At 36.3% G+C, this 27,971-nt stretch overlaps 4 protein-coding genes and 1 non-coding gene across 9 annotated transcripts; 3 read left to right on the forward strand and 2 right to left on the reverse strand.

Moving 5' to 3' along the window:
- Positions 1 to 3,538: 3,538 nt before the first annotated feature.
- Positions 3,539 to 6,285, reverse strand: LOC121782376 (protein FAR1-RELATED SEQUENCE 5-like). Its single transcript, XM_042180221.1, has 4 exons — positions 6,096 to 6,285; positions 5,217 to 5,949; positions 4,618 to 5,050; positions 3,539 to 4,522 (listed from the first exon to the last, which is right to left on the reverse strand). The coding sequence occupies exons 1-4, from the start codon at positions 6,283 to 6,285 to the stop codon at positions 3,539 to 3,541; spliced, it is 2,340 nt and encodes a 779-aa protein (XP_042036155.1).
- Positions 6,286 to 7,584: 1,299 nt separating this feature from the next.
- LOC121799379 (probable protein phosphatase 2C 4) lies at positions 7,585 to 10,002 on the reverse strand. Of its 2 annotated transcripts, XM_042198735.1 has the most exons (4): positions 8,622 to 10,002; positions 8,436 to 8,549; positions 8,077 to 8,341; positions 7,585 to 7,992 (listed from the first exon to the last, which is right to left on the reverse strand). In XM_042198735.1, the coding sequence occupies exons 1-4, from the start codon at positions 9,915 to 9,917 to the stop codon at positions 7,871 to 7,873; spliced, it is 1,797 nt and encodes a 598-aa protein (XP_042054669.1). In that variant the 5' UTR covers positions 9,918 to 10,002; the 3' UTR covers positions 7,585 to 7,870. The 2 variants fall into 2 exon arrangements, with proteins under 2 accessions (XP_042054669.1, XP_042054677.1); XM_042198743.1 differs by lacking the exon at positions 7,585 to 7,992 and having other exon boundaries at positions 8,082 to 8,246.
- A 2,815-nt stretch (positions 10,003 to 12,817) lies between these two features.
- TRNAK-CUU lies at positions 12,818 to 12,890 on the forward strand. The gene has a single exon. It is a non-coding gene; the product is annotated as a tRNA-Lys (tRNA).
- A 2,780-nt stretch (positions 12,891 to 15,670) lies between these two features.
- LOC121799389 lies at positions 15,671 to 17,453 on the forward strand. Of its 2 annotated transcripts, none has more exons than XM_042198755.1 (2): positions 15,671 to 15,799; positions 16,755 to 17,453. In XM_042198755.1, the coding sequence occupies exon 2, from the start codon at positions 16,777 to 16,779 to the stop codon at positions 17,224 to 17,226; it is 450 nt and encodes a 149-aa protein (XP_042054689.1). In that variant the 5' UTR covers positions 15,671 to 15,799; positions 16,755 to 16,776; the 3' UTR covers positions 17,227 to 17,453. The 2 variants fall into 2 exon arrangements, with proteins under 2 accessions (XP_042054689.1, XP_042054696.1); XM_042198762.1 differs by lacking the exon at positions 15,671 to 15,799 and adding an exon at positions 15,816 to 15,953.
- Positions 17,454 to 18,061: 608 nt separating this feature from the next.
- On the forward strand, positions 18,062 to 25,710 carry LOC121748694 (ribonuclease II, chloroplastic/mitochondrial-like). Of its 3 annotated transcripts, none has more exons than XM_042143188.1 (14): positions 18,062 to 18,405; positions 19,125 to 19,284; positions 19,402 to 19,515; positions 19,611 to 19,688; positions 19,755 to 19,886; positions 20,031 to 20,252; positions 20,499 to 20,684; positions 21,218 to 21,280; positions 21,391 to 21,497; positions 21,585 to 21,734; positions 22,454 to 22,613; positions 23,279 to 23,674; positions 23,854 to 24,078; positions 24,527 to 25,710. In XM_042143188.1, exons 1-14 carry the CDS (start codon positions 18,146 to 18,148, stop codon positions 24,650 to 24,652), a joined length of 2,379 nt encoding a protein of 792 aa, XP_041999122.1. In that variant the 5' UTR covers positions 18,062 to 18,145; the 3' UTR covers positions 24,653 to 25,710. The 3 variants fall into 3 exon arrangements, with proteins under 3 accessions (XP_041999122.1, XP_041999130.1, XP_041999134.1); XM_042143196.1 differs by having other exon boundaries at positions 20,502 to 20,684; XM_042143200.1 differs by having other exon boundaries at positions 18,272 to 18,405; positions 19,115 to 19,284.
- Positions 25,711 to 27,971: the final 2,261 nt, after the last annotated feature.

Consider the following 27,971-nt stretch of genomic DNA (forward strand, 5'->3'; position numbering starts at 1 on the left):
AACACCGGTGCCGCGCCGGGTGAGTTTACTTTGGCATCATATTAATGAATGAACCTCTTTTCTCGCACTATTGTAAGCGCATTTGGGAAACTAAGTTGTTCTATATCCTGAAACATAGGTCAATCGCACTGAACTACAGTTAACCTATTGTTGATTAGTTATTGATGGGGGAATTTTGATGAACAAAATTCTTCAGAATATGTAACAAAGGAGGTCTAGGGATGAAGACATCTGGTCATTTACTGATTTCGGTGATTACAATTGACAGGGCGTGCATATGACACCAACCGGAATCAACATCGACAAAAACACAACGTCCGTTGACATACTACAACAAGTAAAGGAGCCAAATTATAATGGGGTACTTGTATTCATTTATGTGTACCTATTCTTAATTGTGTACTGGATGCGCATAGATAATGAACCAAATACTCGGTGATATGAAACAATACTTTGCCTGTCTGAAGTATTTCGGAAAAATAATGAAAACTTAATCTACAACTGTCAGGGTGTTATGACGAAGACAACCGCTGACCCTTATGTAGAAAATGCAAATAGCAATGCTAGACTACGTCAAGATAAGCAGCGAATTGATGTTGGAGTGCAGGTACAAATACTAATTAAAATTAACACTTTTTGTTTATTAGACGCATACAATTGTAAGATGAAATCTTGATGGCACTAGCTGAAAAGGATCCAAATTATAATGGGGTACTTGTATTAATTTATGTGAACCTATTCTTAATTGTGTACTGGATGATCATATATGATGAACCAAATACTCGGTGATATGAAACAATACTTGGCATGTCTGAGGTATTTCGGAAAAGCAATGAAAACTTAATCTACAACTGTCAGGGTGTTATGACGAAGACAACCGCTGACCCTTATGTAGAAAATGCAAATAGCAATGCTAGACTACATCAAGATAAGCAGCGAAGTGATGTTGGAGTGCAGGTACAAATACTAATTTAAAGTATGACTTTTTGTTTATTGAACGCATACAATTGTAAGATGAAATCTTGACGGCACTAGCTGAAAAGGCAGCCAAATTATAATGGGGTACTTGTATTAATGTATGTGAACCTATTCGTAATTGTGTACTGGATGATCATATATGATGAACCAAATACTCTGTGATATGAAACAATCTTTTGCATGTCTGAATTATTTCGGAAAAACAATGAAAACTTAATCTACTACTGTCAGGGTGTTATGACGAAGACAACCGCTGCCCCTTATGTAGAAAACGCAAATAGCAATGCTAGACTACATCAAGATAAGCAGCGAAGCGATGTTGGAGTGCAGGTACAAATACAAATTAAGCGTATGACTTCCTGATTTATTGATAATAGTTAAAACAAAAAGTTTACATATACGTTCCGGATAGATTTTTAGTGTGGAGGCGGAAATACAGGCTGTATTGGATGCGTATCAAGAAATAGATGTCGATGATGATTTCGTGACTGAGGGTTTGAATGCCAAATCAAATGATGGCGTGCCTGTCTCAGTGAGTCCAGTGCAAACAACAACGCTAGTAGTTTATGACAAAAACAAGGTAAGGATTTACAAAGGCAGGTTAGAAATGGCATTATTTTGAAACGAATGTTACACTATCTTGAAGTGTTTTTATTACTATGAAATGTAGAGCAAAAATGTGATGGAGAAGATGGATGTACGTAAGCGAACGCAGAGGAAAGTTTCCAACGCGTTACGATCTCCATACGTCGTACGAACAGCCAAGCTCACAAATAAGCTATCTCAAGAGGAGAGTGAAGCGTAATATTGGATTCTTACTACCAATAAAACAGACGAGTATGCTTTCTTTTTTTGTTATAATTTGAAATAAAATGAATATAGGGTGAACAATATATAATGAATAAATTACAACACAAACTATACTGTTGAATACTAGTATGCTGGTTTATTATATATGAAGATGCCACTACAACACGTGTTTAAAAAGCAGGAATATGCTCGTTTACGATGATGACGTTGTCAAAGTTACAAAATTGGAATTATGTTCGTTAATGCCTCGTAAGTTAGTAGTGGTTGGAGTTATCGATGCATGGGCTTCCTACCTGAATAACATGGAAGAGGGGCGACAACCGTACTCTTCAAGACGACTATTCTTCACAACATACCCGTGTGTAAGTACCAATGGTTAATATACATGAATTCTACGTGCAGTGTGGTGCCTGACTTTGTTAATGTACAGCTGTACACCATTGTGACAAGGCCTCAAAATGTGGACACCAACACCATATGTGCTAAGTTTTGCAACTACTTAGAAGCCGAAGTGAAGGGAATTCCTAATTACAATTGGGTAGACGTGCAAACGGTAAAATACATGGATAATGGAACTTCTGGCATGTCTTGGATTTGAATAGGTTTTCTTCTCAATATTTACTATGTCATTTCATGCTTCATACTGTTTCATTGAATAGGTCTTCTTCCCGATATGTGCAAATGAACACTACTATGCTGTGTGTTTTTGCTTTCAACGAAGAGCTGTCACTGTTATAGACAATTCAAAAAATGGGGACGACAACGATATTACAAAGAACTACGGAGACATTCCAGAGACACTGGTCAGTGTTCTTTGCTTCTATACTGACCGTGCTTCCTACTTAACAAAATAATAAATCTCTGAACTCAGATTTACTGTGTCTGCAGAGGTTGTTTTTCTGTCATTATTTGACACAGATTGGCCTTGTACAACAATGTAAAACCATTTCCTCTGCAAGAATAGAGAGGATGGCAATGCCATGGAGGACAACAACGAATGGTGAAGATTGTGGTGTCTTTCTGATGAGACACATGGAAACGTACAAGGGTGAGCGCGTTGAATATTGGAATTGTGGGCTAAAAAAAACTAGCAAAGGAATACTGCAGAGCTTGAGGGCCAAATACTGTTCAACTTTGATGAATGCAATAATCAGTCATGAATGCCTCAACAACAAGCGCAGAACAACGAGATACTACGTAGAGGAGGGCAAAAACAAGGACATTGATGTTGAAAAGATGATAGCATCTTACCTAAAGAAGAAGTGATGTTTTGTTTTTTGAAATCTGAACAATTTTTACCACGTAAACTGTACACCGAATAGTCTAAATCTTCCCGTGTTTTATTCTTAATGTAACCCAAACTGGTATATTGAGACGGTTTCAGTGTGTATTAATTTTCTATTAGCTTAAATAATTTATTATGGAATGATTATACCGGGGGCTGCAGAAACATGGATTTTCTACGAATTACCTTGACTACAATATGAATAAACATTTTATGAGTTCATTCAAACATAGTTGATAATATATAGAGATCACGGAATATTAAAATATAATTCATTCTGTGTAGATATTTATTCAACAAACCAGCTTATTAGTTCATCCATGTAGAACGTAGTTTGAATGGCATACTTCATTTGCTATGAAACTATATTCATTGCAACAGAAAATTTATTAATCTAAGAAAAATATAAATAAGTTGTTAAACAGCGAAAATACATCAACACATCGTGACGAAATTGATTTAGTATTACTTTATCTTTTGCTTCTCCTTAATCTTTTTGCAATTTCTTGCATCATGATTACCAACCTCGCCGCATTCGGCACATTTACGACCAGGCTTTGCCTTCATCTTCATAGCTTGCTCAAGGCGTGTAAGAGGCCGTCTTCCTGAACCCTTGGTTTTGACAACGTCGGGAGGATGGACATCTATTTCGCTAGGGGCTTGAGACCCATAGAAATTCTTGATCATCTGCCTCTTATCACTAATAGACAATAAAATCCCTTCAGTGAATATCGCTTTCTTCCCTTCAGCAATAATTTGTCTGAATGCACGAATTTGGTCAACGTTTCCCTTAATAGTCTGTGCAACCTCAAAATAATCTCCATGCATATCCCTCCATTCTTGTGTTGCCGAATCGATGATGATAGCTTTTTCAATATCGTCAACAAAGCCACAATGAACAGGCTTGACAAAATTAGACTTCAACCAACGTCCCCCATGTAAGTGATCAGGAACCAGCTTCAATTTTTTGTTTCGTAAGACCCAAAAAATATGGCTACATACGAGTCCAAGTCTCTGAAATAGTTTACACCCACATACGTATGAATCTCCAGAGACGGAATAAGAAACGGACCAGTCCTTAGAGAACTTGTCATTGATCACATATATTTCAGTGTCATCCTCGTTTGAAGTCTTTACCATGGTGCAACAATCAATTGCTTCCTCAATCTCTTCCTGAATTTCCTTAAACCCACCGGCACTGTAGATTGTTGACGCATGCCTCTCAAACGCAGAATTTGTTTTCAACATTGGGGTAGTGTTGGAGTCATGATATTCAAACCTGTTGCTATTGCTCCTTTGGGCGTCCAACGCATTGTTGTAATGCATAAGAAACTCGACTAGATTACATCGAGACTTAGTGTGCCTCTTGAAGAAACTGTTCTGAGACTCGGATACAGAGGTGGTCTTAATCAATGAACTCATTGGAAAATCCCTGAAGTAGGCTGGAACCTGTATATCGTCGCATATGCAGATAGATTCATTATTAGATCAAATTAGATCATAACTAAGCAACATTTGTTCAGCACATAATATTGTGGACATACCCAAAATTTTCGATTGGCAAACATTGTCGAAAACCACTCGTTGTTTGCAAGGCCGTATTTTTCCATAATTTCATTCCAGGTTTCTTCAAATTCTTCAGGATCTGTCAACTCCGACCACACACATTTATTTAAGTCCTTCTTTAAATCCTCATTGTGGAGCTGATTCTTGGGTAATTTTTCAACGACCTTAAACATGATGTGCCACATGCACCATCGATGTCTTGTATCAACTAGAACACTATCAACAGCCACCTTCATTCCCAAATCCTGATCAGTAATGATCAATTTGGGAGCAGCGCCCATGCATTTAACAAACTTTTCAAACAACCATTCGAAAGAAGGAGCATTCTCTTTCGATAACAATCCTGCACCAAATGTAACGGGTCTGCCCTGATTGTCTTTGCCCGTGAATGGAGCAAAAATCATACAATACCTACATTCCATCAAAAAGGAACACATATCATAGTGGATACAGTAGTTCATCACGTAATTATGTTGTATCACCTGGAACTATAAATAGTTCATCATTCAAACATAAACAAATATGACTAATCAAACAAAACGGAGCAATCTAAAACAGAGACTACTAATTGTCGTACCTATTTGTTGAGTAGGTTGTGTCGAAAGAGACAATGTCACCGTACAAATGGTAATTGTGCTTGGCAATAGGATCACACCAGAAAAGACGTGTAAGCCTACCCTTAGAGTTTACCTCAAAGTCGTAGGTGAACGACGAACATATCTCCTTCTTCCGCTTCATATCATTCAATACCATTTGCGCATCAGCACCATCCACATATGCTCTAAGATCACGCCTATAGTTGCGAACCTCGACAACGGTGCATCCGACGTAATCCAAACCACCTAATACCTCGCTAAGCAGACTAAAAGTCAACGTGGGACCGATATTTGCACTTGCGCAATCTGCTATGAATTTCTGATGCACTGGGTCGATATTGCGATTGAGCCTCATAAATCGCTTGTGACGTAATTGAACCATATCGTGATTATGTCGCTCTTCAAACTGTTTAACAACATAACCAGTACCCTTGCAAAACTTAAAAGCAACTTTAGCCTTACAAAGACACTTTCTAGATGAACGTCTACGTTTAGTCTCAGGCTGTTTATAATTCACTCGCTTCTCACCTTCTCTACTACACACAACGTATAGCCATGTGACCAGATCTCCAACCCTTTTAGATCCATGTTTACGGGTGTCAAACCCTACCTGCCGTGCATATTTATTATAGAAGACTGTAGCATCATCTAAGGTATGAAAAACCTGGCCAATATGTGGTTTCATTTGGGAAGGACATTCAGGGATGTATGACACTGAGAATAAAAAAAAAGTTCACTCATTAAGAAATTTATTTCAGCCAATACGGAACATAATTCACTTCAACGACCTAAAAGTATACATCAGTATGTTTTATAGGACAAATATTAACTGTGATAAACAAAAGAAGTATTCCTAGTACCTGTCTCTATTTCTTCATCCTCGGATGAATCGGAGTCAGAATCAAAAAGTGAGCCGCCAACCGGAGATTGTAACTCATCGAAAATAGACCCATGATTGTCGTTCATAGTTCCTGTAGAAGTAGTTCCATGTATTTTTCCTGCTTCGGGAGACACTTCAGTTGTGTGAGAAGGATTGCTCGAGTCGTCCATTGATGAACTAGTAAAGTCTGTTCTATGCGTAAAGATGTTTGAGGAATTCATACAGCCAAATAAGACGAAGAAGTAGAGATGCGATAGCTGCAGATTGCGAATGAATGGAATTAGATCTAGATTATATAGAGAGAATGAACTCTGCAAATTAGCACATCCAATGGAAGATGCAGAGTGTCTTAGAATCGTGTGAGTATCAGTAACATATCAACATGAAGATTGCAAATGAATGGATTTGTGTCTAGTTTATGTAGAGATATTAGAATCTGAAAATTATCACATAGAACCATGTGAAATTATGCAATCTTCATTAACATGTGTGAATATATTTTAAAACATGAATTAACTCGTGCAGGTGGCATCAAATTCGTGTGAAATGCCTTCCAAAAATAACTAGACACAAATCAAGGAAATGACATTTACTGCAAAAAGTTAAAATGACAAAATCATCCCACACATTTATTTTATAATATTATATTCAATATATTCATTATTTATTAATAATTGAGAGATTTAATTATGACCATAAGATTAACAAAATGGGTGGACATGATTTGTTCTCTAGTTCGGTCATTAACATTGGTTCGACATTGAATATATATATATATATATATATATAACTGATTGGAGTGTCGCATGAAAAAGTAGTTCCAGCATGATCCATGCCAAAATTGACAGTGATAGTCCGAGAATCAATTTTCAAAGTTCCGTTCAATAGATTAAATATGTTGATAAACTATATATAGTACTTGTGTGTCTTATAGTTTTTAAAAATTATTAACTTTCACTAGAAGCCTCTTTACCTAATCCAATTTGTATGTGCATCACAAAAATGACATTAAAATAAGGATTCTAGCTATACATTTTGTCCTCTTTGTTTTGGTCAACGAGGTTTCTGTTTAATTTTGCAATTATCATAAGTGGAGTAAGTAAGTTTTTAACTACACCATTATGTCTGCTTTTTTAGTACTAGATGTCTATTTTTTTAGTTCTAGATGACCTATGCATGTTTTTAATTTCAACATTTTTTTCTAGTAGTATTTCTTTTTTTCGTGTGGTTTTATGACCTTTGTTTCTGTATATTTCAAACCCTCTTGTCTTGACTCTTCTCTCATAGTCTCATGTCTACAATTTTGGCCAACTACTTGAAGGGGTTCTTTTTCGGAATAAATTCAAATGCAATCACAACTCATGTATCAACAATATATATTTGGAATGAGTTCATCTTGACCATCTCCAATTACTGAATCCATCAACTTTATAATAATAATAATAATAATAATAATAATAATTAAAAGGGATTAAAATACAGTATATTTATTTAGTTTTAAACAAAGGCAGCAACTGGTTGCTATACAAACAAATTTGGAGCAGTATATTTGAGATATTCTATCAATGGCACACCACAATTTACAAAAACGTGTAACATTTCAAGAAAAAAAAGGGGTTATAAGCATTTACATTCCCCCACATCACACTTTGTCTTCTATCCTACGTTGGAAAATCTAACCTAATCTTATGCTACAACTACGAACACCCTCGTTCCACGCAAACAAAAATGATCCTCTTCCGGTTCTGGTTCTACCTAGCATTTACACTGATGAACGCCGTATTTTCCTTGGAGAGAAATGATGATGATCGAGACATCATCGTGGTACCTCCTCCGTTCCCCTTGTGGGATTTCAAGCAAGTCGTAGAAATCCATTCCTGCATACATTGGTAGTATTAGAATTAGGCATATGATCAGTTGTGTAGATATAGTAGTGTAGCTTGTGTTGTTTAAGATTGTACCAGCTTTCTTAGCAGCGCGGATCAAGACCTCCTCGACAAGATGCTGAGCAGGGTCTCCCTCGGGATACATTGACATGAACGTCTCAACCTCAGAGACGGCCTCTTTGTTGGTGAAGTATTGATAGAGGCCATCAGAGGACAAGATCAAGAATTTGTCTGTTTTTTGTAGCCTGTGGTGGCAAAGGAATGGCGAACATGTGATGTAGGGTGATGTTCCTATATAATCAATTCTAAACATCTCTAGGAGTGCATTGTTCCACTTGGGCTGTAAAACACAAGAACAAGAAAAATGCACATCCATTTGTAAGTCATGATCACGAATAAACATACAACTCTGAAATCCAGACGACGACGTCTACCTGTTTGAGAAAGCCAGCTCCAAAGGCACGGGTGACCTTGAGTGAGCCTTTCACCCTCGTGTTCACAACTGCAAAGGCATCATCTAGATGTGCATATCTAATCCTCCTCACCTCCTAAGAGAAAACAACATTTTCAAGATTCATCAATTTGAATATAAACAATTTGATTGTGGTAGGATTTTTTACCTCTTTCACAGAAGTAGAATGATCCATTGTAAGCTGAGAAGCACTCAAATAGTGTACACTATCATATTCATAACCATAGAGTAATTCATCACAATCCTTCTTCACCAGCACCATCTTCCCACCACTGTCATTTCTCTGTGCTAAAACCGCCCTACTATCCCCTACGTTCATCAGATAAACATCGTCTCCCTTCATCACCATTGCCAAGACACACGATCCCATCAAAGCCAACTCCGGATTCTCCACCAACATCATATCTGCAATCTCCAAATATGAGGCCTCCGTCTTCCTCAATGCCTCAGACATGGCCTCAAGAACAACCGAATGATCAACAACACCATCACGTCCCAAATAGCTCAACCTCTCCCTCAACTTCCTCTCCAGCTCCACCCTCTCCTTATCATCCAAACTCTTACAGGATGAGGAAGAGCTGTTAACAGTTCTTTCGCAAGATTCACCTCCATCAAACCTCAACAACCCTTTGAGCTCCTTGTACACATTGGCGTAAAGATTGTTCAAGAGAAAGTCAGTAGCATCAGGGCCATTGAATCCATCATAAATCCCTACAAAAACCCATCCATTCTCCTCAGATATCACAATATGCACTCTGTCTTCACCAGCTTTCCCTTGAGCCCACTGCAGATTACATTCATCTCCAGCATCATCATTCTCATCAACCAAGCTAATCTCACTACTCAAATTGTGACTAGTAATTGTGCTGCTGCTATTCCCACTATTGATAATATCTCTTTCACAAACACTGATCTCCCTATTAAAACTCCACAGAGATTTGGATACAGCCTTCTTGAAATTCTTAAGCAGAGCCATTTTCTTGGATTTAGGCATGTACCTTTGCAGGTGATCAAGCTGGTTCTCCAAAGGCCCGGCAATAAAGCTCCGCTCGATCGGGCCGGACAAGAAGCCGCGCTCCATGGGCCCGGATCCCGGGCCCGGACTCTTCATAACCGGGCCGGACTTGACTGTGTGAAGTGAGCTCTTGGGAATTGGCTGGAGTGGGGTGGAGGAGAAAAAGTCGGAGCTTTCGAAAGTGGAGGCTTTGTCGAGCGTGGTGTAGGCGAAGGAGTCGGTGGAGAGAGGCGTGGAGGTGTTGGCAGAGATGGCGGCGCCGGATATGGAACGGAAGGCCGCCGTTTTTGGGGATTGTAGATTATCGGATGGAATATAGCAGAAAGAGTGGCCCAAACCTTCGTCAGACATAGAGACAGCAATGTCTTTTCTCCGACGGGAAATGTCACCGGAGAAGCAGAGGCTGAGTTTTCCGATTCCGTTGCCCATTTTTGTCGTTTCTGCGTGGGATTAGAACAGAGGAAGGTGAAACTTCATGATTTGGAGGTGAAGAGGAGAGAGAGAAAGAGATGTAGCTGGGTGTGCAGGGAGAGGAGAGTTGACTTTTTTAATTAACACTTGGATTTGTTTTTAAATATTCGATTCTTTGGAGTTCTGTGGCATAAAAGGGCGTTGACTTTGAATTTTATTTTAGTGAATATAGGATTATGCGTTACTATTATTCTTGTGCGTGTGGGGTTTTATGCTATACAGAATACATATACAGAATACAGAATACAGAATACAGAATACAGAATACAGAATACCGAATACTGAAACGGCGTGTATTTGGATTATACAAATCCAAGTGTATAAAGTACTAATTCTTATAGTACTATAATTTATTAGTGAGAGTGGACACTATAAATAATGCCTAGTCTATAAATGCAAAGTCAAAAGACTCCAACTGCAATTTGAAATTGCTATTATTGTCGAGGTGAAACGCTGATTCCGCAGTTAATTTACTTAAATTTTATTATTTGGTAAACTCCAAATCTCAAATTGCCGGAAAAATTATAAATTTTGTCGAAATCCATTATGTCTCGCAACTTTAAATAGTATGTTGTTGATTTGGGCACACATATGATATGATTAAGTTGTTTGCTAGGTTTATTGGCAAAAATAATAAAATTCATTGACAGTCTCGTCCTTGTATAACTTTTCAAATACCATCCAAATTATACTTCATGAAAATTTTAAGAAAAATATTAAATTTCAATTTTATGACTAAATTTTAAAATGGCAGAATAAGCAGAATTTATCCTTCTTTAATTTATGCCTATCCCTAATTCAAAAAAGTCATGATACCTTATTATTCAAGCATGGAGAATAGTTATTGGTTCCACCAGATTGGTATATTAACAAAAAAATATGTGATTAGTTGTTTTTGCAACCAAGTATTCGAAATATCACTTAATATTATTCGATGATCCTCGAATTTTACATATTCAAAATTTGACAAACAAATTGAATCTCATCACGTTGTGAGAATTTGAGGGCATAATTTATAATACAAGACCAATTTTGAGGACATTATTGAACAAGATGAAAGTGTGAGGACACAATTCCAAAGAGAAAGCGAGTTCAACTGTACAAATATATCACCTAATCCTCTAAAACTTCACGTGTCATTTTATATTTCCAATATGCTATGATACACAATTCCATTTGTTTCTTTTCCTTTTTAAGCTCGAACTATTCGTTTCAATTTAATGCTGCTAGAATATTAGCATAAAGTAAAAGTACAACTTCAACTTATATATTCCCCTATTTAAGTATTTATTTAATTATTTTCACTTCATTTATTGCATATTGCGGTGCCCCCAAATCTGTCACTCTATTTTAGCAAGATCATTTGGTTACTTTAAAATTTTGTCTTTTCCCTGATAACTTCATCTCCGAGAATAATAAATCATGGTTCGTTTAATTCGAGGCCCACACATAACTGATCATCTCGTGCAAAAGGGGAATATGTTATGTTTTGTATGAGAGGGCGGCGATATTCACAATTTATGCTCTTCCACTAATTAATTATATACACGAGTTGAACATAGTATATTATTTAAAAGGTAACTCAAAAGATTAAAAAAAAAAAAGTTCAAGTTCTGTTGCTCATTATTCAGTCTTGTTTTTCAGGATATAAATCTAAATCATGTACAAATATATTGTTGCACACATGTATGTTAGTACAAAAATAGAAAGTATAAACTAGTACAAAGTTATAAGTAGTACTATAAAATTATATACTCTCTCCGTATTCAAAAAATAGAAACATTTGAAACTGTACATGTTTTAATGCACAATTGATAAAGTAAGTGAGAAGAATTGGTAAAGTAAGAGAGATGAAAAGAAAAATGAGTAAAGTAAGAGAGGGGAAGAGAAAGAAGTAGTGAAAGTAGAGTTAGTGGATTTTGAGGTCCATGTCCTAAAATATAAAGATTCAAAAGTTTATATTTTTAAGGAACGACCCAAAATGGAAATAGTTGTTATTTTTAAAAAAACGGAGGGAGTATAAATTACTTACAGAATAAACTATACTTATTTCTTACTGTATTATTATGAATTATTATTGTTTAAGAACAAAATTATTTATTTCTTATTAAATTGAAACATGACCTTTAATGCTTGACTTTAGAATAGCTTCGATTAGAAAACTTTGAAGATATGAAAGTCAAAACCCCTATAACAATTCTGTGTGTTTCAGGTGGTTGACTTTTTAAAATGTGTATTTCAAATCCTCAAAAACAAATCGTTACAGCTTAATTTGTCCAAGTTGACGTTGCCATCACTAAAGTTCCCATGTTGATTTAATCTAAAACTGAGCTCCAGACGTTCATATAGGGTTGTACACCTTCTATTTTTTATAAATTGAGTTACATGCTGATTTTGGCATGAAATTGTGTTAGCTTGCTCGACGATTTATAGCAATTTATAGCCTACCAAAACATTAATCCTATTATTTAAATAAGTTGGTTTTTCATGAATAGCCATTTATGATTGCATTATATATCTAATTGCAAGTGTTCATAGTTCAAAAGGTCGTATAAATAAAAAAATTAAAATGGAGTATGTGGTGTGGTATGATTATATAAATCCCGTTTCAAATTTAAGATGCAGATAAATTTGCAATTCCATTTTTATGTAATCTCGGAAAGAATAAACTTACTCGGCCAAATTTACCTTATATCGGCAAATAGTGTGGCCATTTCCGTTTGGAAACTGAAGGTGCGCTTTTAGTTTTTGGAGTTCTAAGAAAATTGCACAATTCCTTCCGATGTTCTTTGATAATACACTGCACAAAAACTTTTCCTTTTAGTTATAATATTAAAAAGCAAATCAAACTCATATCTGCCCGTCTAGCTCAGTTGGTAGAGCGCAAGGCTCTTAACCTTGTGGTCGTGGGTTCGAGCCCCACGGTGGGCGATTTTTCCCTACAAACCATAATCATATTTTAACTGGAATTAACAGTGTAATATTAATCGGCATAATTTACAATTGTTGGCGGCGAAATTAGGCAATTGTTAAAATTTTACTAGCGTAAGTCAATGTAAACTTCCTTCGCCCAATTTAATGGAAAATAACATGAAAAATATATTTGTAGGGTCCGTTCTATAATACCATAAAATAGTGTCATACCGCCGACCCCCGGGCAGGTCCGGGAGACAGGATGTCATTCCGCCGCCCCCCGCTCATTAGTACCTTGTCGGTGGGAAACGTGTCTAGCGGGGCATGCTTGGGGTCGTTTGTTTGTGCTCCGCTGTCGGGAGAATTGGGGTCGTTTGTTTGTGCTCCGCTGTCGGGAGATGCCATGCATCACCGGCTGCGAGGTGGAGGTAACTTTCTTAGGCATAGCGTACGTGGCGGCGCATGAGTAGTGTTTGGCGTGTATGGGATATCGGATCCCTGCTTGGGCAGCGACGGCATCTCCTCCACGCCTCTTCATTTGTCAGGGACGAGCGTTTGCTCGTCAGATTCAGAGAGGGCTTTTTAGTCTTGCTATTTTACTTGTTTGATATGTGTTGTCCTTGCACGAGTAAGGGTGGGAATATGGGTATTGGGTTTACCCATTCCCAATTCCATACCCACCAGGTATAGAATATTCAATATCCAATAAAATTGGGTATGAGATCGAGTAATGAAATTTAATATAAGTCGGATATTGGGTAACCCAATCAGATATCGGGTATTACCCGAATACCTGATTTACTATTTAGTGTAATTTTTATTAGGCTTAACCATTTAGGGTTGTTGGGTATGGGATAAAATAGTTACCTAATTATAATTAATTAGGTTATTTTTCTCTAATATTTATAAATTAGTCAATCATCCGACTCTCCATTAAAGTGACTATACTCTCATTCCATTTCTTTCTTTCTTCGAGTCTCTATATCTATTATGTTTGCGCCTACAGATACTCTATGTCATCGCCTCTCGGTTAGTCTGACCTCCCTCGGCAATACTGTTGACATTTTTAAGTTCATAAAAAGACATACTAGCATACAAAACAAAAATAAAATAAAATATTCTCAATGAATAAAGAGAATTTTAGCTTTAAAAAATTTAATACATTTTTCATTCTAAATTGTTTGTTGATTATTAATATATGTAAATAGTCGGGTATTTGGGTACCCAATCATCGAGTTTGGATACCAGTGGCGGGTATCTGGGTACCCGAAAAACATATCAAGTATTGGGTGTGCATTAGGACAATTTTTGGGTTTGGGTACCCATTTTTTTCAGGTCTGGTACCCATGGATACCCGAATTCCCACCCCTATTCACGAGAACCCGGGTTAAATTTAAAGAACTTCATTTTTCTCTCTGCAAAATATTTTATCAATATTTCAAACTAGTACAAAAAATTCTAAGTTTATATAAATCATACAAAACGTTCAATTAATGTTGGAAGTTGATCTTAAAAATGGCCAAATAAGGGCTGACAAATTGAGATAAATATATTAAGTTAAACATTAATGAAACATTTTGTATGATTTATGCAAATTTGAATTTTTTTTAGAATATTTGAAACATCATTAAAATATTTTATATGTATGCTGTAATTACTTTTGGGGTAACACAATGGAAATTGCGAAATAACAAACGGGTCCATAATTGATCTATTTAGATGATTACGTGGATTACTTTTCATTTAAAATAATAGATCTATGTAATATTACATATAATTCACATAAAATATGTAAATTAAATGTAATTTGATAAATACTTTTTTATCCTCAGGATTCCGGATTGATGTAACTTACACTTATCTGCGTGTCAGATTGATACCCAACCTTGAATATTTTATTATGGAATATATTGTAGACAAAGTAATATGGACTACTAAAAGAAGGTAACGAACCATTAAATCACCTCGCATCATTAATAAAAGAAGCCTATAGGATAATACTCCCTCCGTTCACGAAAAATAGGGCACTTTGTGAATGACACGAATTTTAATATAGAATTAGTAAAATAAGAGAGAAAGGAAAAAAGTAAAAGAGAAGTAGTGTTAGCAGAATATGAGGTCTATATTATTAGTAAGAGAGAAAGGAAAAAAGTAAGAGATAAATTGTTGAAAACTTTCATTTTTTGAATATGCCTTATTTTTCTTGGACAACCAAAATGACAAATGTGCCCTATTTTTCATGGACGGGTGGAGTACTAATTTACAGTAATAACTAATAACTTTCAATTCTGAATATTAAAATTATCAATACAAATACATAACTATATCCATATAACATGTAAATTTAAATATCAACACAAAAACATAAGTTTATCAACACAAGAAGATTGATAAATTTGTGTATTTGTATTGATATTTTTAACATATAAAATTGAAATTAGTTATTAATTATTATTGTAAATTATTCCTAGTTAGTATTTGATCATACACCTAGAATAAAAAATTAAGTAAACTAATTGAAGCTAACGAATCCACTAAATCTCCCACATCATTAATTGTGAAGTTTAGTCAAATTTTTATATATTCTATAATATTTAAAATTGGAACGTTAAATTATAAATTTCAATTTTTTTCAATTATATACTTAAATTAATGTCACAATTTTATACATGGATATATAATAAAAATTAAAATTTCATAATATAATACTCAAATTTAAAGATAATGAACAAAATCAAATTTTTATAATTTAATAAAAAGCCCAAGATATAAATAGCATATAAAATAAACAGTGAAGCCCACAATCGAACAGGCGATTATAATTATAAATCTGGACCAGACAATATGCGAAATCGAGAAGATGATCGGTGACAGAGAGACGGAAATTTTCTATTAAGGGCATCTCTCGATTTGACTGCGCGACGTTGGTTAGTCTGTTCAATTTTCAGTTATTATGGCTGAATTTTTTCGATTTCTGCTTAGTTCGACAATGCTGTCACTTGCCCTAAAATTCTATTGAGAGCTTGGTATTACTGAATTTTACTTCTGATTGGTTCTTGCTTGTGATCATCCACACCTTAGGTAACTTGTAGGAAATGTTTGGGTGTTTAATTTCATCTTCTGTTGTGTATATGACTGAGCTGCTTAATTGTCGAGATGCCATGGCATGAGAGAAACATAAATATGTCCAAGACTTGTTCTTGTGGATTACCTTGTGACGTATTATATGATAACTGTTTAAATCATGCCATGTCTCCGCCCTCTTCTCGGACCCCAATCAACCTATAACCCTCGATGATGACGTTATATTATATGATGTTGAACACCCGGATTCACACAGGTTCTTTGTTGGAATGGGCGAAAAATACAATTTTGATGGGATAATCCTGCCTTATCTTCGTGATTTGCAGTTTGTAACCGTGATTCTGCGTTGTTTTAGTACTATTAAAGTTGGATTTCATTGTTAAAGCATGCTTATAGCTGAAGCTCTTCCTCCTTACTGTGTTAATGTTATGGACTTTAACCTTAGAAAGAGCATTTATTGAAACTGGGAAAGCAATCTCGTCTGAATTTTACATAAACTCCGGTCATCTAATATCGGATGCCACAATATTGTTGTTGCAGCTATATATCTCAATGGTAATTATTTTGCTTGTGTAGTGACAAGGTCCATTGCAATGCATCTATATTTTATTCCTTTCATCCACTTTCTTGTAAGCTTGCCTTGGAAACCATTTTACAGTTACTTGAGTTGTTCATGGCATATGTTTCAGCACCAGGCTCTAGATTTTTTGGAAAATTGTTATTGGCTCAATTCTTTTGTAGATTACACAGTCAGCTAACCTTGTGCTTGTTTCCCCTCATTCTTCTGATTTGTATCAGTGTTGAGCACCCGTAGACTCAAATGGAAGATCAGAAGCACGTGCCAGATGCTTTGCTTAGTAAGCCCAGGAAAAAGAAGGCTTCGTTACAGCACCCTGAAATGTTTCAATCGCCTGGGGAGAGCATGAGCATGAAGAGATCCAATGAGATACAGACTTTCTCCCGCCAAAAGGGGCCTAAACCCCCCAAAAGGGGTGTCGCCAGAGAAGTCTCACCATCGCTGCAACCAGAGAGATTGGTCCCGGATTCGGTACCAGACTCCTCGACGTCAGGTAACGAGTACAGAGCTCTTAGGAGAAAGTATTTGCTCTTGGAGGAGGAAAGTTTTGGATTAGGAAGGGAGTTGAAGGAAGTTGAGGATGATGTGAAGACCCTCGAAGAGGAGAAGCTATCTCTGTTGGATGAGCTTGTTGTCTTGGAAGGCCTTATTAATCCTTCAGAGATTCAACCTCAAGCACAAAGGTTGCAATAACTCTGTAATAAAGTTAAGTCTTACTTAAATGTTTAGCATTTTAGCTTGTATCTGTCTGAAAATGGACTTATTCTACAATTGGGATCTGCTTGTTTGAAAGAGGTTCAAATCTATGGTTCCTTGTAATTTCATGAAATTTCGACTGAAGTTTCTCAGTTGAACCTGATCCCGTCGCATGTATATTGGCTTGACATGAGTATATATAAACTAGTATTCCGTCAACGTAAGTGATACCTGTCCATATTATTTACATTTGCGTAAGTAATAGATGAAAGACTTTATGCCCATGTAGTGTTTTCAATTTTATTGTGTCGTCTGTAAAGATGAAACGGTTTCGTCTTAAATATAACAGCACCGCAGACAAACGATATGAGGAGTGAGGATCGAACTTCGAATGTGAACTTATGCATAGCTTAGGTATGCTTTGTTATGTAAAGAATGGTGTGTCAAATGCATGAAGGGACTACCATTTTTATAGGCATCGAGTCAAAACAGATTTTAATATGTCAATCATGGCCTAATGTGTAACAAGTGAGAGTTGCAAGATATAGTTGCTTAACTTGAATCCTTCATATATGCAAGTATTGATCGGATTGGATTCTGTTGTCCTTGAATATGTGAGTCGACCAAAAAAGTTGCACACATTTGGAATCCTAATTTCTCAAGACCTTAAAATTTCACAGTTATGCAAGACTCTATAATTGTTGAATTCAGACTCGTATACCATCAGTTAGTATGAGGCCCAATGTAATGGTTGGCCCAAGTTTGGGGTTGTGGGCCGCTTAATTATTAAAACCCAAAATAAGAAAACAACGAGCAATTGATAGAGCTTCATATCCGTTGTTGCTCACCAATCCTCTTCTATCATTCCCCCAACTCTGCAATTCATGATTTTTTCCCGGTTCCGAAGCTAGGAGATATGGCGGTTCGCCTCGTGAGCGGATTCCGCTGCTGCACAGTGACACCGTCGCCCGCCGCCCTCAGATGTTGCCTGCGCCACCATAATCATGTTCACTTGCACTCCTCCACTTGCTTCTCAATTTCCCGGCGACTTCGTTGTCGCCTCATATCATTTGGCTATGAGGCGGTTCGGAGGTACTCGGCGCAGAGTCTTGTAGATATGGTGATGGAGGAGCTCGACTCAATCCGGAAGCGCGGTATAGCTCGCGCCTCAAATAAGTAAGGAAATGTTTACTGCATTTTTGTTTTTTTCCTCTTTCCGCCAAACCTGAACATCTTTATAAACATATCGCTTGCAATTGCATTAGTTATATCGTCCAATTGAACCCTTTATCTTTCTTAAAATCATTTATTTGGAAGTTTTAGTCATCTAATCAAGTTTGGAGCACCGAGATGAAATTTTATGGAGCACATTGCTAAATTGGGGCGTTATATCTTTCTTACGATCAGATTGTTACAGACCGAAATCAATGTGGAACACATTGCTAAATAGGGAGTACAATAGAAGATAGACTTCACCAACAGTCCGAAATAGCGTCTAGTTTTTATTGCTCGCACTTCGTTTAAGTGTGACTACAGACTAATAGGTAGTCTGAATTAAATTCATCCATAAGATGATGACTAAAGTATATAGTTGGCACTTGACTAGAGTGTCCAATTTTAGGATCGGAACACCATGGTACTACTGTAAAATATGTTAGTCAATTTTTTTTTATCTTCTAAAGTTGCAATGAACTTATAAAGAAAATAAGGTTGATTTACTAAGATTATACTATAAGATAAATGTGCCTGAGGCCCTGATGTAGGTACCTGGCTTAGTAACACTCCAGATGAAACAAGTCTAGAGTAACTGTTGCTTAGAATATCATTCCTATATTATGTTTGCATCACCACATCAACATGTAGCTATCATGGTCACATATGGCAGTATTCTTCAGATTGGGATTGGGAACTGGTGATCAGCTTATTGAAAATAAGCCTGGAAAGAAGACTCTGCAGAAAGGATTGTTGCTAGAGTTCAAGAAGGACTCGGAGAGGGTCTTACTAGCAGTTGTGCAGAAACCAGATGGCAAAAAGAACTGGATGGTTTCTGATCAGGTTTTAATGAAACAATTACTGCCGTGTGTGGAATAGGCTGCTAGGTTTATAATATTTGATTTTGATTTCTTATTATGGACCTTGTCTCTCAAGCATCCAATTTCTCTTGTTCTGTAGAATGGTGCGATGGCATCTATCAAGCCGCAGCAAATTACTTTCATTGTCCCGGGTATCAAGGACTTTGATCACATGGAGATACCAGACTTTATTCAGAAAGCACAAGATAATCTGGTGTGCTATATTTAGAGTTTCTGAGTTTAGTGGTAGTTCAGTTTAAACTTATTAGTTTTTCATTGATGATAGACAATATTGTGGTTTTCTTTCAGGACCCAGCACTGCTTGAATTTGCGTGGATTGAACTTGTTGAAAAGAATAAATCAATAACCGTGGAAGAGCTTGCAGAGGTATACCTTTTGCATGATCACTTTTGCATTCATAAGTACTGTATTGACAAAAGTTCATTCTACCAGATGATGTTTGGTAGTGCAGAACCTCTGGAGAGCTATTCTGCTCATTTGTTGCTTTCGAAGGATGATATATACTTCACAACAATGGAAACTAAAGGTTCATATTCCGTTTATGGGCCAAGACCTGCCGTTCAGGTGTTTTTACAGCTGTGCATTTATATTACTTATTACTTTGACTCCCTTAGGATGATGGTTTTCTAGGTCAATGTGCTGCATCATGACTCATTGTCATTTGTTTGTGCAAATAATCTGAATTGGGTAAAGAGCTTCATTTTATAGGTGGAAGAACTTATGCACAGGAAGCACGCCAAAGAGGCTGCAGAGAGGGAACTTGAAGAGTTTGTCAATTTACTGAGATCTGCCAGGGATGCACAGTTTCATGCGAAGCCCCCGAAGTCCATGTGGAGCTCTGAAGAGAAAAATCAAACAAAAATTGAGATTCTTCAAGCATATGCAATTGATGATTGTAGGAATGAAGATGAAAAGAAGACTGCTGGGATGGTAAATTGTTTCATCTTCTCATCCTTCTGTCTTTAATTGCATCATGCTTGATAATTTAGACTGAGAGAATGAAAGCAAATGGACAATTTCCCTTAGGGATGATTCCATACTATATGCCTTAAATAACTTTACTGATAGTTCAGTAAAAAATAAATAATGCACCATAATGCTGTGATGGAAACACCACATGATTCAACTTTCAGAACTGTTAACTGAAGGATTCCTGAATGCTTGCTTTACTTCTAGCAGATTTTGAAGGCCATAGGACTTCCTAAAACAGCATCAGCAGCAATGAATCTCCTCATCGATATTGGTTATTTCCCAGTACACGTAAATCTTGATATACTGAAGCTCAACATTCATACTGATTATGCAGAAGAGATTCTAATGGCCGCGGAAAGGCTTTTGCTCGAGTCACCTGACCAAGATGAGGTTTGCTTGCTTTATTTTAATTTTAAGTTTCTTTAGTCATAACACACATTAGATGTAAAGTTGGTAAATGCGACGCATGAACTGCGTCATGGTGCTTTTTTTCTCTGTGCTGTCTTTTTAACTATTTCAGTTTCCGCCTTCTGGTTTGTGTTGCCTTATGCATGGATCTATGAGGCAACTCGTATATTTTTCCTGCAATCCAACTTGTACTAATGTTTTTGTTTCGTCTCAGTTTCAAAACCTGTGAACTCATACGGGGAACTTTATATTTTTATAGCCTTCTATCATGTATTATAACTCATTACTCAGTAGTCTTCTTCAATAGACAATGTGCTTTGCTGGTTTATGCAACCATGCATTCTTGGCTCTCTTCAATCTTAGCCAAGAGATATCAGATTGAGTCGGTCAAACGGATGGCATCTGGGAACATATCTTTCATCTTTTCTAACCTATCTGAATCAAACACATGAAACCGATTTGCAACGTAGTCTTATATTAATATCAGGGACATATTCTGCCTTTTGTATTGTCAGGTTGAGAGGATAGATCTCACTCACTTAAAGGTTTATGCCATTGATGTTGATGAAGCTGATGAGGTACACTTTGTAAATCTTAGCGGGATCTTTGTTCATGATTACTAAGGCATGCAATTCTGTTGTATGCTTGAGGAGTTAGTCGAAAACTGCTAATAAGGAAGCATGTGCAGCTTGATGATGCACTGAGTGCAACTAGGCTTCAGGACGGCCGTATAAAGATCTGGATCCATGTAGCAGACCCTACAAGATTGGTCCAGCCTGGAAGCATCATAGACAAGTATATCTGATATGCATGTGCATTTATTATTTTTTGTTCCCATAATTGATTTTCTGAGGCTTTTGTAATATAATTTTTAATCTTTAGGGAGGCAATGAAGAGGAGCACTTCTGTTTTTTTACCATCTGCTACATACCCAATGTTCCCTGAGAAGTTAGCCATGGAAGGCATGAGTTTGAAGCAAGGGAAGCACTGCAAAGCTGTTACAGTTTCAGTTGTGCTGCATGGTGATGGTGGGTAAGTGGGTGAACTATAGCACTGGTAAATGATATGGTAGCAGTAGTTGTCTTTGAGAAGTTAATTTTAGATAGATTTGAAGAATTTTCTTTTCTGATCTGATCATGTGTTAAAACAAAATGATACTCCAGTTAAATACCTTTGTTGAGATAGCACATACAAGGGGTGTTTTTTTTAAAAACCAGCCCTTTCTTTTTACTTTGTCTGCCTCTTGATGAATGGGTCACTTGACTTACTTCAACAAGCAATTGATTCACAATCTTGGTCATACTTGAATACTTCTATAGATATCAATATAAAAACATCTCCTCATGCTTGAAACTTGAAAGAATTTTCTGTATACTGTTGATAAGAGTTCCTGCAGTTGTGTATGCCTTGGCAGAGATATGAGGTAGGCTGAATCATCGTGTGGAACTGATGTTTGTATCCTCCTCTTCACCCCTTCCCCAACAATAAAAAGCTGCCAAAAAAAAGGCAGAAAGTTGGGACCTCTGTCCAAAAAAATATAATTTCCCCATCACTCAAATGTCTTTGAAGATTTTTGGGTGGAGTTACCGAGTGTCGTAGTGGTTGTCTAATCTGATCGCTCCTTGCATCTATCTCTATGCAAAAGTGTAGAACAAACTTTGCATTTAGATTTCACTTAATGAGATTATGTCACTACTTTTTATATAATGTACCTCAGAATATGATGTTATTGTTTTAATTGTTTTTTACAGCATTGCAGAATACTCGGTTGAAAACTCAATCATCAAACCAACATATATGTTAACTTATGAGAGTGCAACAGAACTCCTTCATTTGAACCTGGAAGAGGAGGCTGAACTCAGACTTCTTTCAGAGGCTGCTACACTGCGATTTCAATGGCGTCGAAGGCAGGTCAGTATTCCTATTCCTATGAGATTAATTCAGCCTTTCTTGGTTAAGTTTATGGTTTCTCCTTTGCATATTGTGTCATCTCTGAAACTATTAGTCAATAACATTCTGCATTTTTGCAAAGTGGATTCTATTTTATGAATCTGGATGTAATCAACTCGTTCCAATTTTCTTACTTGGGAAAATTATAGTTTTAAACGTTATACTGTCAAATTGTTGACCATGACAGTTTGCAGAAAGTTGTTTAGCCTTATAGGAGGCAAATCCCGCTTTCTTGTTGATTGAGTTATATGAAATCTAGTTTACTATTCATAACAAATTAAGATCCGTTTATGATGTTGATATTTAACTACTGTAGTGCATGTTTAACAAGTCTCAACCTGGATAAAACACTATCCGTCTTACACTTAAATATGTCACTTCTAAAGCAACACTCATCCTCTGTGTATTTATCATTTTATTGATTGATGGCTAGAGATAACTCTGGTGCAAATCTACGTCAGGAACCCTTTTGTCCCTTTTTGTCCCAAATGTGTTTGATGTCTCTCATTTTATGAAAAAAGCTTACTGCAAACTGTGCTCTTCCGTGGCTTGAAGATACTTTGTTTTTCATTTGTGTAATGCTTCCTTTACCTCATTATGTGAATGATGTGAAGTACCTTCTGTAGGGTGCAATAGACGCATCTACATTAGAAGCCAGAATCAAGGTGACCAACCCAGATGATCCAGAGCCCTTGATCAAGCTGTATGTGGAGAATCAGGCAGATCCTGCTATGCGTCTTGTATCTGAGATGATGATACTTTGTGGCGAAGTTATGGCCACTTTTGGTTCTGTGAACAAAATTGCCTTACCTTACCGGGGACAACCTCAGTCAAATATTGATATATCTGATTTTGCTCATCTTCCTGAAGGCCCTGTTAGGAGTTCTGCTATAGTTAAAACCATGCGTGCTGCAGAATTTGATTTCAGGAAGCCTACCCGCCACGGAGTTTTAGGACTTCCTGGATATGTTCAATTCACATCTCCCATACGTAGATATATGGATCTACTTGCTCACTATCAGGTACTCCGTACTTTGCAGTGGTTATGGATTTATTATATTCATTGATGTACTACATCAGTAATATAGTCCATAGGTATTACTAACAAGCCTTATGACCTGAAAGCTCAACTGCTAGTCTTTTGGAACATATTTTTGAAGTTGTAATTTCTTTCTTACTACAATAATTTTATCTTATACAGGTAAAAGCATTTCTCAGGGGAGATTCTCCTCCTTTTTCAGCAGGACAGCTGGAGGGGATGGCTTCTTTGGTAAATATGAATATAAGGTTAGTGAGGCGGCTTAGCTCTAGCAGTCTCCGCTATTGGATGATAGAATACCTGAGACGACAACCAAAAGAAAAGAAGTTTTCTGCCTTGGTCCTTCGATTCATCAAAGATAGAGTTGCTGCAATACTCTTGATGGAGGTACTCAGAGTAGATTGAAATTCTATACCATACAAGTCTTAGTTTCTATTAACAACCTCTTGCTGTTTGGAGAATTGCCTGTCTTCACCTCTTTATTTGAGATTTTCTATAACTGAGAGAACAGATAGAATTATTACATTCCGACTATAACTCAGCTGTTTCAACTTGCCTTGATGATGTCAAATTTCTAACACTCAATCAAGACACTTTTAGTAAGACGTCGTATACTGCTATTACTGGTAGTTGAAAAATAATCTATAACCAATGAAAATAGAACTTCAGATATCAGTCCCATCTAGTTAAGGGGATCTGAAAATGATTATGCTGCTGAACCTGAACTAGTATTAGCTCAATTCTGTTGGTGAGTTGTAAATGACAGTTTTTTCTAAGAAACAATTGAATAATATAAGAACAACATTTTGTATTGATCATAATATGGCTTGTGCAGGTTGGAATACAAGGTTCTGCTTGGGTATCTCTAGGTGTGCAAGTAGGTGATGAAGTAAAAGTTCTGGTAGAAGAAGCACATCCACGTGATGATGTTCTTATATTTAAGGAGGCTCAAGCAATTTAGAGACTCAAAATGGTGAAATGTACTAGCTGCAATCCGATTTCAAGATTCTCATGAACAGCACCCTTGAAATTGGAAAACGAGAAAAGAGACGTTGCTGCATCATGAAAAGAAGATGGTTTTTGCTTCAATGCTATATATCTGGTGGTATCAATACAGAAACGCTTGTGTGCTTATTATAAAGAGAGGACTAATTTTTGGGCAGCTGCAGGCAACTAAAAATATGAGGGTCAGCTTAGTGCAGGGCAGTAGGAGTCTGTAGAAGAGGATACTGCGGTAACTTGTGTGTATTCATATATCATTGGCAAGAAGCAAGTTGCCGAGATGTTCTGATAATTTATTTGAAGCAATGTCGCTACTAAATATATTATTCTTCCACAGACTTTGATTAGTGGTTCGTGCTCGGAGTTGAGAAGGTTCTTGGTTCTTGGTTCTGTCTGTATATATTACACAAATTTTGGTGGGACGATTTTGTATTCAAGTGTATTAGGCATATAAAATACTTGTTCTTGCATTCCCGATTATATCGCGGTTGGGTAATAACATGCTCAACTGCACGTGCCTAACCCTACGTCCACTTGCAGGACTTCTTGGAATACCTTTTCAGTGGTTATCTATCCTTACTTTAAAGAAAGGAGGAATCAGATTCACGCTCAACGATTTCCGTTACTTCAACCTGGTGCTGATCAGCAAAGGAGCCAAGATGCAGTGGAAGAAGCCACTCAGTCGAAACTGGGGGAGAAATTGGCAATCAAACGCGGTCTTGGTGGGGCAGGCCCTTTCCTTTAGAGTAGTCGCACTTCAAACGCCTGGAACGTGGTAAAACTTGAGGATCTGATCTGATCTGATCAGGAAAATAGCTACTTGTAAAAAATAGCAAAATTAGTTTGATGCTCTACTTTCTATTGTATGTGCTTGCTGTGTTTGTTTATCCACTAATTAGGAACACTAACTAATGGAGAAGAAGCTGAAGCGGCTGCAGCCAGCAGCTTCTACTTGTTACCCCCTTTTCTCTATTAGGAGAGTATCAAATATTAATGCATATTTTTATTTTCGGTTTATATTATAAGGGCTTCATTCATCCTTACTACTATCACTCAACAATTAATTACCTTCAAACCTATCACAATTTTCATTGTATTTCTGACTCAACAATTTATGCCTTCAAACCTATGACAATTTTTCATATACACTGGATTATAAATACTATTACTCCTACTATGAACTAAAATGACACGAATATTTCATATTCAACATACCAAATCGGGAAATTCGTACAAATGCCAAATGTTTGTAATATAGGAGTACTCCTACTACGTATACAAAAGTCTAACAAATATTTTTTGGATTAATATTCTTCAATTTCCAAAAGTTAAATAAAGCTTCAATGGAATACTAGCATGATAGAAAAACTAAATAGGCATACGGCATGGCATACCTATAGATCTTGCCACGATAATGAATTACTTTTACTATCGTTATGTTCTGTAGAAAATGGTGCAATTCATATATTGATATATATATTCTTCCAAGTTTTCTGTTTTTCGACAAGATAGAAAATTTTCCTTAGCAATCAGTTTTCCTTTATTTTGACTTCAATTTACGATAATATTATCATGAACTATTTCCCTGAAAATTTTGATTTTGGGCTACTTTTTTCTTTATTTCAGGGAACCTTTTTTATATTATGGGGAAGGGAACCAATTTAGTGTATTTGCCTTTCACATAATATAAAAAAGTTCCCATTGAAAGACCTTTTTTTCCCAAGTCACTCCAAAATCAAATACTCCTATTTCCCTATAAATTTATCATCTTTTCGTATGCTATATTTTTTTTGTTAATCAAAGAAAACACATACTATATTACGCTATTGATTTGAGTTTGCTTTATTGGGTGGAATAACTTTATTTGAGATTGATATTTCAATACTACTACTACAAAGTATGAATCATAACACAATCACCATAAATATTGCATAAGTCGTAATCATACTAAACATTGAATACGTCCAAAGAGTACTTTAAAAGCCCTCAAAAAATTGTTTTGCAGTAATGGAAAATGATCAATTGAATCCACATGAATATATTGGATTTAAGTTAAAAGGCTGGATTAATATTGATTCCAAATGGCCATATTTCTAGTTTGGGCAATGTAAGATTTTCGAGGACTTTAAAATCCCACGAATCTTGACTCAATCTTCATGTAAGGAAATCCTAACATATGATCGTGCACCAAATCACTCTAAAGTTGACTTTTGTGGATGATTTCACCAATTATTTCTGCCTCTTTACTTATGTGATTTTACTGAATTGACCATGTCCAGTAATATTCTTTATAATTCAAATTATACAAAATATTTGAAAAACAATTTATTAAAAACAATACCAATGTAAAATTTTCTACGATACCACATCGATATAAAATCTAAAAGGACCTAATGATTGTCAACATCTGAATGGAAGGAACGGAATCAATATAAATTATGGCAGAAATCAAGAAAAAATCTTGTAATGCATAGTCTAGTATGTAAGCGATGAATGAACAGAGCAATGAATTTTTTTAAAGAAAATTATAGCCCACTTCCTTGATATTAGCCCACTTCCTTGATATTCTTCAAAACAAAATTTTGTATCCTTATACAAAGTAATAATTAACTCCATGCTTAAGCCGAATATGTTATTGGAGGTGACAGAGAATGGATAATCTTGCTTAGATGTTACCAGGTACAAAGTACTCACATATGATTGATGCGTTGAGATAATATTTACATGTGAGTTGTCACGCATCTAATATTTACATATGAGTTGTCACACATCGAAAATGTCAAATAAAAAAAGATCAACTTAAATACATGTGAGCCTGGTTTTGGAATGAAACCTCACTAGAGTTTATTTGGTCTCAACTTCACATATTATGCTTGTTGAAGTAAATGAGATTGTACCTAAGAACACCCACAAGGCCACAGCCATCCATCACTTGTGTTTTAACTATTTATGAGTTTCATCTCTTATTTCTTATATTCTTTGTAGAGTAGTATATTTTAATAGTAATTTATTTGAAATACAAAATTCATAACAATTTAAACATTGTGTTATAAATTTTGGCGATCGTCATCAGACATAGTAAAGACGACGGAGAATAAATTGAGAGACTAGAAGAGAAAATAGAGATAAAAATGATGAAATGAGGTGAGGAGAAAGGGGGACGCGCAGATCTCCCATTGGTGTTCAGGGTCATTCTTTCCCTTCACGGGGCCAACGCTCATCCCCGCCCCCCGCGCTAACGTATCCCCACATTGTTGATAAAAACTCCCGTAAAATCT

The sequence above is a fragment of the Salvia splendens genome, chromosome 1, assembly GCF_004379255.2.
Source record: "Salvia splendens isolate huo1 chromosome 1, SspV2, whole genome shotgun sequence".
Lineage (NCBI taxonomy): Eukaryota > Viridiplantae > Streptophyta > Magnoliopsida > Lamiales > Lamiaceae > Salvia > Salvia splendens.

Bases quoted from the DNA above. Each gene is read 5' to 3' on its own strand.
- LOC121748694 (XM_042143188.1), top strand. From the start codon at position 18,146: ATGGCGGTTCGCCTCGTGAGCGGATTCCGCTGCTGCACAGTGACACCG. The intron at 19,689-19,754 runs GTATACCTTTTG...TCATTCTACCAG, and splicing joins CCGTGGAAGAGCTTGCAGAG to ATGATGTTTGGTAGTGCAGA. The intron at 22,614-23,278 runs GTCAGTATTCCT...TACCTTCTGTAG, and splicing joins TTCAATGGCGTCGAAGGCAG to GGTGCAATAGACGCATCTAC.
- LOC121799389 (XM_042198755.1), top strand. From the start codon at position 16,777: ATGGAAGATCAGAAGCACGTGCCAGATGCTTTGCTTAGTAAGCCCAGG.
- LOC121782376 (XM_042180221.1), bottom strand. From the start codon at position 6,285: ATGGACGACTCGAGCAATCCTTCTCACACAACTGAAGTGTCTCCCGAA. The intron at 5,950-6,095 runs GTACTAGGAATA...TTTTATTCTCAG, and splicing joins GGATGAAGAAATAGAGACAG to TGTCATACATCCCTGAATGT. The intron at 4,523-4,617 runs GTATGTCCACAA...GACGATATACAG, and splicing joins TTGCCAATCGAAAATTTTGG to GTTCCAGCCTACTTCAGGGA.
- LOC121799379 (XM_042198735.1), bottom strand. From the start codon at position 9,917: ATGGGCAACGGAATCGGAAAACTCAGCCTCTGCTTCTCCGGTGACATT. The intron at 8,550-8,621 runs GTAAAAAATCCT...GTTTTCTCTTAG, and splicing joins ATTCTACTTCTGTGAAAGAG to GAGGTGAGGAGGATTAGATA. The intron at 7,993-8,076 runs GTACAATCTTAA...CAATGTATGCAG, and splicing joins CCGCGCTGCTAAGAAAGCTG to GAATGGATTTCTACGACTTG.